General features: G+C 39.0%; 1 protein-coding gene across 5 annotated transcripts in view; it reads right to left on the bottom strand.

The window, feature by feature from the left end:
* Positions 1–14,885, bottom strand: part of Cp110 (Centriolar coiled coil protein 110kDa) — a 72,782-nt gene that overhangs the window by 40,927 nt on the left and 16,970 nt on the right. For all 5 annotated transcript variants that reach the window (XR_014443424.1, XR_014443425.1, XM_083136888.1 and 2 more), the window contains exons 2-3: positions 10,820–10,961; positions 1,281–3,542 (exon numbers count right to left, since the gene is read on the bottom strand). Coding sequence is in view for 3 of the 5 variants with exons in the window: in XM_083136888.1 (XP_082993014.1) it covers positions 1,281–3,542; positions 10,820–10,924 (2,367 nt within the window). In the remaining 2 variants the exon portion in view is untranslated. The remainder of the gene's footprint in view (positions 1–1,280; positions 3,543–10,819; positions 10,962–14,885) is intronic.

Here is a 14,885-nt window from a genome sequence, read left to right as displayed (position 1 = left end):
CCATTAATTTCCCCCTTATGATTTAAGGATTCACCATCCTTTAATGTGTATGTGGATTCCATATTTTGTTCCTAAACTCAAATAACTGTTTTGCACTGACTGTATAAAAAACAAGACGAGCTACCAGTGGTGGCAAGGGGGGCAGTTGCCACCCACTTTTCGCCACTTTTGCCACTGCACTATGCTAAACCTTATATAGAGGATTTTACTGGCTGTGGGTCCAGGCACAAGTGCCTCATTAGGCAGCAAATATGCAGCCCAGGGTGTACTATGTGGAACAGGGTTGACATGGACATTAGGATGTTGTTGTTAGTAAAGCAATATAAGGAACGCTTTATGGGTATAAAAATATGAAACATATGTAAAATGCAAGTTTGAATTGAATAAATTACACATTATTCCCAGAAATATAAATCTCAAATGAACCCAAAAATTTCTTCACTATCTACACAAACTAGCTTGTAAGTTGTTACAAGCTGGAATATAGATAAATTTGAAAAATAAACAGAAGATTTCAAATGGAAAGAATGCTATCTAAATTTATAGGTGACAAATATACAAGATCCATTTCAGACTTGGAAGTAATCTCCATTTTTTTCTTCATACCAGTCCAAAATTTGTGCAAGTCTTGTTAACTCAATGAGGGCACTTTTATTATTTATACACCCGATGACCCAAGTAACCTCATGAGGAAAACCATGAAAGGTACGGATTGTTTCCAATTTTTTATTCAATTTTAGGAACAAGTCAAAGTTTGGTGGGCTTGTAGCTTCCACCCATACTTCTCCACAATGTCACATACTGTACAGAAAACATGCAACTTCACATTCTCTTGCAACACAAGGACAAACCGGAAGCACAAAGGGCTTCCTTTGACAAATGTACAAGTTGATGCAATGTTAATTGGACATTATCTATTGTCTAGTGCTTTAAACTACACTTATTCTAACATTATGTTTCAAGAGAGAACATCTTCTCTCATCCTCAGGTGAAATTTATTTTGCCTCTAGTGGGAATCGAATCTGCAACAGACCTGAGAAATTACTACAAATCCGCTGCTTTAACCAATTACTCCATGGCACCCTGTTATGATAACTGATTGATACAGTTAAAACAAACTGTATACCTAGGTAGAAAATAATGCAGCATATACATATCAAGTTACTACTTCCTAAAATGATTTCAAAGGCTTCTTCTATTTCTTGCAATATTGTTAGGTATGTTCTTAAAATTCTTAAATATCATAGACAATAATGGAACAAAGGATAAATAAAACTAACCTTCTGTGTTATTGATTGTGGAATGAATTCTTGATATGCAGATATTTCTGCTCGTGGAGGAACTATAAGGATTCCACTGGAATACGTTTCATGTAAACTTGGAACAAGTGAGTTGCTGAAATTCTTCTGTTCCTTGGTCAACTCCAGAGGATGTTTCAATTCTTCAAAAAGCTTCTTCCCACAACCAACTTTTTCATTTGGGACCAACTGACGGCTGTCATTCCTCCGTTGTGAATTTTCGTTGCATTCTGGTGCAGTGTCGGAATCTGCAGTAAAACTTTCAATGACTTTCACTAGTTTTCGAGATTCTGGAGTGTTCATTACATCTGGATATTCTCTCTTAATTTCGTCCAGTAGTTTCTTCTGCTGCTTTACGAACTCCTTCTGCATAGCTTCTTGTTGTTTCCTTTGCTCTTCCAAAAGTTTAAACATTTGCGTCTTGTGCTCCTCTTGCATCTTCTGCAATAGTTCCTTGAAATATTTATTTTCCACGACTACAGGCTCTTGTGCGACAGTTTCTTTATTTAGTAGAGGCTGACTAGAACACGTCCTGAGAACATCGTCTTTGGGCAACAAGTTCGAGGAACCATCTTCACGTGTGGGACTTCCACGCATACTACCTGGCAGAGAATTCACATCTTTCAAGTACCTTGCTATATGCTTTTGCTTCTCCTGGTTCAACTTTGGATTTACGGAAGATTTGGTGAAAGAAAGTACATTTCTGCTACGTGGTGTTTTACTGTGATCACTCTTGGCACTATTACTAACCACGCTTGAATTTGAGGAACAGCGTGTACTTGCACCTGATTTTGGTGTTCTGTAAATATTATGTTCAGAATTACTTTTGGCTCTTATTAAACCACTAAGAATTCCTCTTTTGGCTTTTGGAGTTCGTACAACAGATAGAGACAAATTTTGTCTTGTACTCTTTACTGGATTGGGTGCGACAGATTTGGAAGGAATGCCTGGTTTCTTGAATGTCATATCCTTGGAATGTGATTTCACACAGTCTGAATCCTGGGAAGTCTCTCTACCACATTTCTCCATGTGAGCCAAAAGAATTGGACTCGGAGCTTCCAATGTATATGACAACTGTCGGACTAGTTTTGGTGCTGGTTCATGCACATCATCTTTCCCTCTTTCAGTATCTCTCAGCACTAAATCTGGGTTACTAGTGGCTTGGGATTTTGTAGACATGAAATTCTTAGCTGCAGGAGTATAATTACAATCACTTTTTCTGCGAGTCAAAGTACTACTCGATGTTGAACTTGGGCTACTGGTCTCCAGAGTTGTATTCAAATACTGGTTTATGTCAGTACTTGAAGACGGAGCCAGTGAACTGATTTCAGTAGCTAGTGATAACCTGGTACTAACAGCACTTTCAATCATGGCTTCCCCTGGTAAAGTTCCAGTATTTTCAAGAGGTAATTGCTTGTACCAAGTTTCTTTGGCATTTTCCGTGACTTTCGTCCCTGCACATTCGTTGTCTTTCAATTTGATGTCCATGCTGCATTCTATCTCAAAACTATGTAGTCTTACTGAAGTTTCAGCTGCACCTGAAGGAGATATTTTTTGAATGAAGACCTCTGTACCTATTTCTAGATTTTGTGCTTCATCAGAAAGTTTGTCGCAACTCACTGCTGAATTATTGTCAGGGTAAGAGTGGTTTTCGTCTGGTACAGAAGTGTCTTTAATTGACGGAGCATCCAATAAATTACTTACAACACTATCTTTCTCCTCTCTATTCACACATAACGTTACACTCTCATTTCTTCCAACATTACTTCCAAGAACCTCATGGTTATTCTCACTACAATAATTTTCACTTCCATCTTGAGTACTTTCTGATATCATGCCTGCACATGTTTCAACTTCACGTGGAACTTTGGGAACACTGCCTGATGGAACTATACAATCCAAATGTTCTGCATGGGGAAGAGTTTCAGAGTCTCTACATAAATCACACATTTCACGTGCACCTTCGTTTTCGCTTGGTACACTTGTTCCACTCTCGGGCTTTCCATCACACAGACAATCACAATGGTTCCGGGATTCCTTACATGATACTGCATTGTCACATGTGCACTTGTCCTCATTTGTTACATTAATTTCTATCTCTATATTTTTGTTCAAGGGAGCTTGAAGACTGTCTGTTCCACCTTCGAATGGCTTCAGGCACTTTTGGCGCATCATCAGTTTCGATTCTAACTCCACAGCCTGTAGCCTGTACATTTGCATTTCCTTTTGCTTCTGAAGGGTCATCTGAAAAGTAAACAACACATTTAATATCTCTACAGTGGGTGTGAGAGTGTGGAAAAAAATACATGCAATATTCCACTAGTATAAAATGCTTATTGGTTGAAAATTGCAATCAGGAATGCATTTATTAATTCATGTAATAACTGACACACACAAAACTGACTGCAAAAAACATGTAATTCATTTGTTGAGAAATATTGCATGGTGGTCATTATACACAGAAATCATCAATAACGAAATCAATAAAAATAAGTCGCAGATGACTTGGTAAATCAATCTGAATAGAAATTGAAGTTGTACAACAGGATGAACAGTTGAGAATCTGCAATGGAAATAAGATTTGGTTGGTTGATTTAGTGTTTTAAGTCCACTTTATGCACAGTACGGCTAATTGGGACTGGACCTACAATTTAAAGTGGAATCCGAACCACTATGTGCCTCCACCGGGTATCGAACCCGGGACCCCTTGATTGCAAGGCGACGACGATACCACTGCACCATCGGGGAGGCAATGGAAATAAGAGGCTCTTTTAATCTTTACCGGATGGAAGCCTTGCATGCCAGTAAACCCTCTCCAGATGAGAACTGTTCACATTAAAAAAAAAAAAAATAATAAATGTAGTTCAAAACTAATTGTTTAAGAGAGATTAAATTTAATTTTACCCCTAGAATGACAAGGCTTTTTAGCAAAGCTGAAATTTATACATTGTACCTCCCAATAATGAGTGTTCAAGGAAAAAGAAGAAAATTGAAATTTAAAAAAATTGTATAAGGCATGCCTATGTGGCCACCACAATCGACAAAAGTGAATGAAAAAGTGTAGTATATAGCAGGTATCTTCCTACAACCATGCAAACTCTCATTGAAAAAAGGCTGATACTTCTTGGGGGGAAAAAATTTAAAAAATGTATAAAAGTAGCAGTGTTGCCAGTTTATGGAAACACTATCTGTAATTTCGATTCTAGCATTGGTCCTATGGATGCTAGATGGACCAAATTTGGAAGAATGCACGGCAAAACACCACTCTTTGATGATATCAGGGTGGTCACTCTGGGACCATGATAAAATTCAAACATTCTTCCCGGTTTTCAAGGTGAATTTTCCAAAAATTCATGGGTATAAGCAAATGCTTTCTCTATATTTCAACCTTATGTATTACTGCCTCTAATCACCCACACACAAATATATTAACAATATAAAGGATCTGTGCATTTCAATGTTAAAAAAATCTAATTCAAAGGTATATACACAAAACGTGCAACTGCTGCATGATTTGTATGTTCCAGCACTTTAGAACACAAGAGGAATGGCTTGGACGGAGCTTCTGGATCAAGTTTACCAACAATAAGATTAGCTATGTAGCATCCCAACACATCAGTCATTTCATCCACACGTAGGAGTCATCTATCTGTCTCTGAATAAATCCCAGCATTTCTTGGTAGCATAAATCGAGATAGTTCTTGCATAGTGCAGAGGCACCTTCTGGTTACAATACTTTTCCAAAAAAGAACGATACTCTGGCACTTGGGAGTATATACCATGGTATATTTGCAGTCACCATTGCACGGCACATATCTTTGAAAAACTCACTTCTTGCAGATGAGGAACATTCATTCATTTGTGTGAGAAGAATTTGTTTCTTGGATGAGACTAACTGCTTCTTTCTTACATGTAAAGCACTTCGTGTGTGTTGTTCCAACTGCAACTTCATAGAAAATCCCATCTTTTTGTCAGAAACTTGACACATTACAACATTGCCATCAGTGGTGAAGGCATTGTCTATTGCCACCAACGACCTTAGTTTTTCAGCAAGTGTAGAATCGATGGGAGCCATTGCCAAAACAAACACACCTATTCAATGCTGACACCCCAATCCACTCGAATGTCTAATCCAAGTCAGCAGCAATAATCTGGAGGCTCTAGTATCAGAGTATTGTTGAACACTTGCAGCTTTCAAATTTGGTGTAGTTGTCAAATTTCCATCTGTATTGTGACAAAAAGAGCTCTATGTAACTTTCTAAAAAAAAAAAAGGCATCTACAGAAAGAAACATTGAATGAAAATACATTTTTGTACAAGGGAACATACTGTGTAATTTGGTACCTTTCTTGTTCACCAATGCCCAGTTTATAGGAATTTTGCCTAAACCTAAAAGCAAAATGAAAATATGCAACTAGAAAGAGAGGAAAGAAACTCCAGCATCTTTTGCTAAATAACACTTCCCATATTTTTTTTTTCGTCTTCAGCCTGCCTTTCGATTTGGAAGTGAATTTTAGGTGACCATAAGCACTATGCATCTTACTGATTAGAAAATGCGACGTCACATGAGCTACAAATGTTCTTGATCATGTTTCAGAGATCAAAAATATAGGAAAAACATTCCGAAATATATTGTTTTATGTAAAGTAAATTAGCAATATGTAAAAATAAGTAATATCCTGGCAAATATGTAACATAAAACTTATGCAAAATCATGTCGGTTATATAATTTGTTGACATTTTCCAGTTCAAGGTATGTATAAAGGAATAGAATATGTAATTACATACGAATCCAAGGTCTAGTGATGAAGTTACCACTATGGCATCTGAAAGTCTGAGTTGAGCTTCTTATGACTTCTGAAAGCAGTGCCAGTGAAGCTAAGTCGAAAAATGAAGAAGGGAGTGATGTAACAGAATTTTGAAGAAGAAAAAAACACTCCATTTTCCAGTACTGACTTGTTAAGAAAATTCCACACTATAGGGTAGGGGTTCCCAAACATTTTTGTTATTAACAAGCAGTTTGAAAAGTTCCTTTTCTTCTCTGTGATCTCATAAAATCTGCTACAATTCCTCAACCACCACTTTTTTCTGATATATTTCACTTTTACATGTAATAATGAGAACAAAAAAACACGTTTACAATGTGTGATCAGGGGACTTGGGGCTAATGCCGAATTGTTTACATTTCCCAAAAATTATGACTTTCAGAAATGTTGCATAATCTCCATTTTGTTTTTGAAAATTGGGGCACAGGCATTATACGACGCACGCTTTTAGAAGCGATATCGGGTGGGGCCACGCAGAGGGTGTGCGTGGCGATCAACCAATGGCAGGAGTGCAACGTTGTACAGTTAGGAGACTGCGGCGCGGAAGTTAAAAGCAGTGTTCTGTATTTTCCTTGCGCGCAAGAAGTTTTCATAAAACTCGCCACTTTAATGTTCATCATAAGATGGGGATAGACATTTTGAACTTGACTGTCCAAGTCCCATGAATTTCCATCGCCTACAGCCGGAGTTATCGTTCCTTGAAGAAACAAGGGAAACACCTTTCATTTCCTTCAGCCTGTTTTTTTCGTTGCCACCGTGTTGACGCAGCTGAGTTGTTGTGTCTAGGGAAAACTGGGTGTTAAATTCGCCTCGATATAAACAATGACTCTTCATTGTTCTGGACGTTCTCGAACATTGAAAGCCTGGGTCAGTTTGAGTTCAGCGTTTTCGTAGCAAGGCCGGTGTAAAATTATTCGCTCATCGTTCACTCGTGCGCCACGAAGAACAGTTTGTGAAAAGATTAAATACAGCCCTTTCGTGCGATTGTGTGTGTTCCGTGTGTTATTTTTATTTTAAATAATGTCACTCTCAAAACTTAGCACCAGTAGTACAGGCACCAAGGGTGCAAAATCTAATCATTAACCTCCATGAGAGTGATTCAGAAATGAGTGACAAGGGAACCCATGGGCGTCCGGGAGGGGGGCAAGGGGGGGTCGTGGCCCCCCTGGAAAATGAAAGTCAACCAAAAATTATATATTTTTCACATGTAATTTCATTACAGCCACAATAATATGTGTTAATTATTGCATGAATATGATAATCAAATTTAAGCAATGTTTTTGAGGGAACAACACTATTATGGAGGAAAATGTGCCTTGTTTGGCCCCCCCTGGAAAAAAAAACACCTTCCTTGCCCCTCCCTGGAAAAAATCCTACGGACGTCCATGCTGAGACCGAGGAAGACGACGAGAGCGGTGATGAATAAATAAATACCTTCACGCTTCTTTCAGGTATGGGTTTCTCGTACATGCTACAGTGATATGATATAATCCTGTGTAGAAATATTCACTATATTATTTCACTGTACTCATATATACCGTGCATGCATTATCAAAAATAATGGACACCGCGAATTTTCTGTCCTACCCTTGCGCTAGCAGTTAGTTTGGCAACAGCGCAGTAGCACTGGCTGGGTATTGGCCGAACTCATGTTCCTTCTAATAGCGTGCGCCGTATACATATGCTCAAAGAGTGGTCTTTGTTGTGCTGCCCTGCAAATTTTGTCCATACAGCAAAAATCCAGATTTTCCCCCCTAAGCTGGCAACATTGAAATTTTTATACATTGTTATTTCCCCCCCCCCCCCCATATTTTGTTCAATTTGGACTATTATGGTGGCTATAGAGGCATTCCAAATACATTAAAAAATCATTCTTCTTCTTCTTCCTTTAACTTTTATTTGTAGGGGGCAGGATACAATGTATGGATTACATCTATGACAAAAAGCCCTGTGATACTGAAAAAAAAAGCAAAAAGAAAATCCAACTCCCTATGACAATTAGTTCTCAAGCTACAATCTTGTTTGTACTTTGCAGATAGTTTGGAAAGTGCATGCTTCAAAAGTTCCCATCCGGAGAGGTTTTACAGACATGACATGTTCAGTCCTCTAAAGGTTAATACTAAGTGTCCTAAAATTGACCTACCTAACAACGAAAGCATTTAGTGATGTCATACCTCTTTGCGCCCAAACACATAAAGTAGATGGCAGCAGCAGTCCATACAGGGGGTGGACAGATTAATGGAAACACATTGCTAAGGGAAGAGTAATTCGTTCTGAGTGGACAGATATGAACCATCATGCAAAGTCTCGTGTGCAATGGTCCCAGGTAAAGCTAAAAAATGGGAGAACTATCTGATTTCCACAAAGACAACAGATTGTTGGAGTACACTTAGCTGGTGCATCAGTAATGAAGACTGCCACTTTATTTAGAGTTTCGGTAGCATATATAAATCATGGCAAGACAAGCTCAGCAAAGAGAAATAGTGGACGAAAGCCAACCCTAGGTGACAGGGATCACCAGGCATTAAATAAGATTGTCACAATGAACCATAGAACTACAGAAGTAAAAGTGACAGCAGAACTCGATGAACATCTGGCACATCCTGTTTCAATAAAAATAGTCTGACGGGAGATTCATAAACTCGACATTAAAGGAAGAGTTGCCATTCCTAAACCTCTGATTACCATCACCAACATTAGTGTATTAAAAAAAGTGGTGCCATGAGCACAAAACATGGATCTGTTGTGACTAGAAAAAAGTAATATGGTCAGATGAGTCACTTTTCTTGTTGTTTCCAACAACAGGGCATGTGTATGTGTGGCGAAGGCCCAAAGAGGTACTCTCCGGACTGTCGCCCTACAGTCAGACCTGGAGGAGTATCTGTGATGGTTTGGGCAGCGATCTTCTGGTATTCTGTTGGCTCCATTATTCCTCTGCAAGGTAAACTTACGGCCAGTAACTACATGGGACATTTTAGGCAACCAGGTGCACATTATGGCACAGCTGTTATTCCCCATCATCTTTCAAGATGATAATATCCCTATTCACACTGGCAGAGCCGTTTAGTCTTGGTTTACAGAACATGAAGATGAACTTCAACACCTTTCACCGGACCTCAACATTACAGAACCACTGTGATCGATTTTAGAGGATTAAGTACGATACAATTTCCTCCACCCTCAGCAACTGTATGATGTGCTTCTGGAAGAATGGTACAATATTCCACTGGAGACTACTCAGGGCTTATACGACTCGATTCCATGACAAATCCAAACTGTCCAAAAGGCTAAAGGTGGTCCCACACTATATTAACAGGTTACTGCATAACTTTTTAAAAGGTTTCCATTAATCTGTCCACCACCTGTACAAGATGACAGTTAATGAACAAAGGAATATACAGAAGAATAAAACTGTTCTCCAGGCAACATGCAGTAAGTAATCACTAGAGACCGAATGTTAGGCAAAATGCCTATTCTTTCCTGTTAGAGATATGATGAAAACGAATGTTGCGAAGGACAGGGGGGGGGGGATAGCTTAATTTAAAGGCAATTTAATTTTGCCTATTTCATACGATATTGCCTATATTATTTCATAAATGCCAGATATTGCCTATTTTAGGCATTTTCTTTAAAATTGGGATGTCTCGTGCATGCTCTCCATCCAGTTGCAGAGGAAATTCGTGAATCATTTCCCGAAGTTGACTAATTTCCAATGCTAAGAAAATATTCCTCAAAGCACCATCCCAGGTTCTTTTGTTTAAAGAAACAGCCCCTGAACTTGCTTTGCCTCCACAGCCAATACTAACTAGATGGGGTACTTGGATATCTGCTGCAGTATATTACGCGACCAACTATCAGAAGGTGGCTGAAGTAATTAATTCCCTATCTGAAGATGATGCAACATCAATTTGCGTAACACAGCATCTTTTGAACAATTCTGTTGTGTGACGACTTAGGATTCATCACCACCCATTATTCAAATTTGCCAGACACAATAACATTACTGGAAGAGAGAAGTGAAACACTGATAAATTCTATGGACAGTTTTCATTCTGCAGTTGACCAAATTTGTGCTGTACCAGGTGCTGAAGGTCAGGCTGTTCGTGAGAAATGTCAGTGAGTTATTGCAGCTAATAAGGACTTGGACAAATTAAGGGCAATTCAACAAGTTCTGCAAGGTGAAAATATACAAACTGAGTTAGATCCACATGTTCTCGCGTGCTTTAAGTATGCTCCGGTAACATCTGTGGAGGTTGAAAGATCTTTTTCAATTCTCAAAAATGTGTTGCCGCATCGCAGACGTAACTTGTCGGTTGATCACCTGAAGAAATACCTTGTTGTGATATGCAACCATAATTAGTGCTTCTTATTCAGAGACTGCCAAACTGTACAGTACAAACTTGAAATGCATTTAAACAGTTTCTTAGTTCGAACTGCTGTGTGGAATATATAGTGTAAATTTTTTAACTGAAATAACCCTGTGTGCAGTGATAAAGTGTATATTTAAATAATTTGTGTACTGGTTGGAAGTAGCCAACAATTTCTTTTGTCAGACTATTGTGTGTAGCCATTATACAATGGCTACACACAACGACTGGCTACGGGCCTGCCTAGACCAGAAATCTTCAGTGGCAAAATTGTAGGCAGACAGTTCAATGATATAGTTGTATGTTTTGCACATTTTGAGTGTACTTACCACTGGAGGCAAGATTGGTTTCCCATTAATTTTAATGAGAGACACGTAATTTGATGAATATATATCATAAGACTTCATTTTTTCAGTGAAATTCTCAGGTTCCATCTTGAATTACCCACAGAGAGCACACCATCACCAAATCCTGTTAAAGAAAGAAAAATATATTTAAGCATTGAAATACTTTCACATTGTAACTTATGGAGACTGAAAACATCTACCATCAACTGAGGCTCCACTGAATTAATCCAAATTGATTAGGCTTAACGGTAATTGCTCCAAATGTTTAATGATTTTTCGCAACTTTTATAGGAGTATTAGGAAGCGATTGATTGATTAAAATAAAACAATTTTACTTTACTTTTCTGCAACTTTTGGTTAACCACGAAGATGAGAATGAATGATGATAAGATGAAGTTGTGAATGGACACACACACATGGGCAGGTCACAATACATGCCTCACGGACGATTCTACTGACAAGTGAGTCCGGATGGCACAGGCTCACTAGTTTGCACAATGCAGTCCAGGGTGAACTATGTGGAAGAGAGGCTGCAGTTTACGCTCTGGGTCACGTAGATAATCAGAGATGACCTAGCTATTATTATTTAAAAAGGAGTTTCTTTTATTTCTTCATGACATTCTTTCAAAGCAATCTTTGATTTGTACATTTCTTTGCTTCCAGTATGCAAATAGTTCCAACTGTTTGCTGGTGAACATCCGAGAAGCTTTCTCCAGCTGGAGGAATCTCCTGGCTCCCTTTAAATCCCTTGATGTGGGGCAAGGAAACACTGTTTCCCAAGCATGTTAATTTCGTGACCAGGGCAACCTCCTTCCAGGAGATTTTCCAGCCCAAGTTCTTTTTGTTTTACATGGTTCGATTTTGATTTATGTCTGTTAACACATCCTGTGAATAGTGATTACTTACTGCATGTTTCCTTGAAAAACAGTTTTTCACTTTCATATACTCCTATATAATTCTTTACTTGCTGCAAGCCATTCATTTACTGTTGTCTTAGTTATGGACATGACTCATCCCACGTAAGTCAAACACCTTCTCGGTCAAGTGCAGTATTTCATCTTCTGACGTGAGCAAGGAATAGTTTCATGCTTAGGTTTAAATATCTTAGCATGCTACATTTAGACAACACTGAAAGCATTTAACGTGACGTCGGAATATTAAAATATGGCACATGAGCAGCAAAAAGTGTACTTTAAGAAAGCTTCCAATATAATTACTCAATCATTCCTACTTAGTAATATGGAGAAACAGGGAAGAAGTATAGACAGCTTGATAGAGTGAGGAAATGAGAAGAGCAGGAATGAAATTCAGTGCAGAAAAGAGTGAGGTGCTAATAACCACAAGAAACAGAGCCAGAAATGAACCAAGAATAAAGACTGACATGGAAGAGTTGAGAGTAGTGAAAAGTTTCAAATATCTAGGAAGCATAATTGAGAGAAGTGGAAGAACAGATGAGGAGGTAAACAGAAGAGGACAAATGGGTGGTGGACTACATCAAAGCCTTCGAAGATTAATATGGAACAAGGATGTACCTATGAAATGCAAGAAGAAAATATATATCACATACTATGTACCAATAATTATGTACGGAGCAGAGACTTTTGACAATGACAGAGACAAAAGAAATATACAGACAGTGGAGATTCGACACAGTGGGAGTGGTGAAGCTTCCGGACAGATAGATCAGGCACTGATGAAGTGGTTCAGACACATGAAGAGGATGAATGCAGAAAGACTATAGAGGAGCCCAACTTAGAGTTCAGTATGGGCTGTTATTTTTGAGATCACCAAACCCAAACAAGAGTGTTTCTGTCAGGAAGAAAAGTTGTTAACATTCGAAGAGGAAATAATAAATATGCAAAAAGCAGAGGAAATGTAAGATTATGATGGTCTACACATTCTTTTACAATTCGGACCATTCAAAAAAGACACATTTCTTTCTTGTGTTAACCATGATTAGGGGAGTTAAAAATAACAGCCTTCCGCCTGTTGCCACTCGCTGCAAACATGTGTTGGGAAGAGGGAAGGGGTGGGGAATGGCCAGGCAAAAGTTCGTGAATAGGCTTCCGTGGGGTTAAGTGGTTTGTTATTTGTGTGCGTGCTTTCCCATTGTGGATAATTCTTCTCTGAAAACAGGCATATCGCACACTGCATTGGCGGATCTAGCGTGATGACTCCCCGGTTCACTTGCTCTTCTCAAAGGATGACCAAGTATTATAAAAAGCATTGATAGCATTATATTAAAAGAACATAAAATGATCGAGCAGTTCTTTTCCAGATAATTAAAAGAATAAATCGAAGTTTGACACAAATGCATAAATAGGGAATAGATTTATGAGATACTTAAGTAAATTTAATCCGGGACTTGTTGCTTGCAAGGCAATAACGTTAACTGATGGAAACAAATGGAGAGCATTTTAGATTGAATATTTCCGATGTAATTATGTATCTTTCTGTAATCATTGTTGACACAAATACAACAGAATTTCAACCATTTCACACCTCTACTAATAATTGATTAATTCAGTTTAAATCCACTTTTATGCACAGATATGTTAATTCTACGGTTTCATGTGAGATACGAACCACTATGTGCCTCCACCGGGTATTAAATTCTAATTCCTTTATTAAAATGCGAACGGGGGGGGGGGGGGGGGTTGCTTTCGTGTATGCCGGTATAATGAACACTGTTCTGTTTCAAATGAGACAGTGCACCGAAAAATGCGAAAGAGGCTTCCCTGATGGCGCAGTGGTAACGTCGTCGCCTCGAAATCAATGCATCCCGGGTTTCATACCCGGTGAAGGCATATAGTGGTCCGGATCCCACTTTAAACTGTAGATCCAGTCCCGATTAACCTTTCTGTGCATAAAAGAAAGAAAATACACTGCCGACGTATGTGATAAAATAGACAGCAAGATGGATGAAAAGTATATTCGGAAACAGTTATTTTCAAATCTTCCTCCTGCACAGACCGTCATAATTCTTGACCAACAGCTGCAAGAATGAACAGCTTCCCACCAAATCATGGAGGAAGGATTTACATTCTTGTATTGAACAGTACCCGTTGACTACTAACTTTTGTTTCTGCGTGTACTACAGCATACGCTTGAGCACGCTGGAGCTTTCTTCTACTATGCACCATGTGGCAACACTGTCACCATATGCCCCATACTGAACTCTTAAGTTGGGCTCACCAATACCAGTAAGAGCTTACAATGCATAAAGAGTGGGAATAAGGCCAAGGGGGAGACAAAGATGTCGTTGGAAAGAGAGGAGTGGTGGAAGACCAGGAAAAAATGGAGGGGCTTGACTTTTATGCCGACCCAGCCAGAGACAGGAAACAGCGAAGGATGATGATGAGTCATTCCTACTAATCTACAATACTTCTCCTTTCTTTTATCAACAGAAAATGTCTTGCCCATGGGAAGTGTGGATGCTTAGGTAAGGAGATGATAAAAAGTTCTTTTTGCTCCTTTTGTGACCATAAATACCTGTTTCCGGAAATCCAAACAGGGTAATCGTTCCGATTGTTTTATAATTTCTTTTCAAATTCTCCTAGCAAGAAAAGGGGTCCCAGGTTTGATACCCGGTGGAGCTACATAGTGGTTTGCATTCCACTTTAAACTGTAGGCAGGCCTGTAGCCAGGCAGGGGCCAGGGGGGCTCAACCCCCCTGACAGGGTCACCAGCCCCCCGCTGCACTGCCGCCAGCCCCCTTGACATTAAGTAAAACTACGTATTTTGTATTCTAATTTGTCTGAGGTGAAGAGTGAAAATGTAGACAGAATATATTATTTTGTTCACAACTTCGTTTGTTCATCCCGTTTATGAGCAGAAGTCTAAGCAGCGGCAAGTGTTTAGAAGATTTTCTAGACTTTAGAAAGCTCTATCATAGGGAGCCATCTTTATCTGTACCTTCCCTGCCCCTGTTGCAGCCTCTCGTTTGACAGAAATCTGTGACTTTGATGACATTATCCACATTCCTTCCGCATCTGCGTTAAATGTCAACAGATCCCAAGTTTTATTGCATTGGCCGGTGGTGGAATGT

Source organism: Lepisma saccharinum, chromosome 15 (genome assembly GCF_977018435.1).
Source record: "Lepisma saccharinum chromosome 15, izLepSacc3.1, whole genome shotgun sequence".
Taxonomy (NCBI): Eukaryota; Metazoa; Arthropoda; class Insecta; order Zygentoma; family Lepismatidae; genus Lepisma; species Lepisma saccharinum.
Note: the sequence above shows the minus strand (reverse complement) of the source record. Positions and strands in the feature narration are given on the sequence as shown.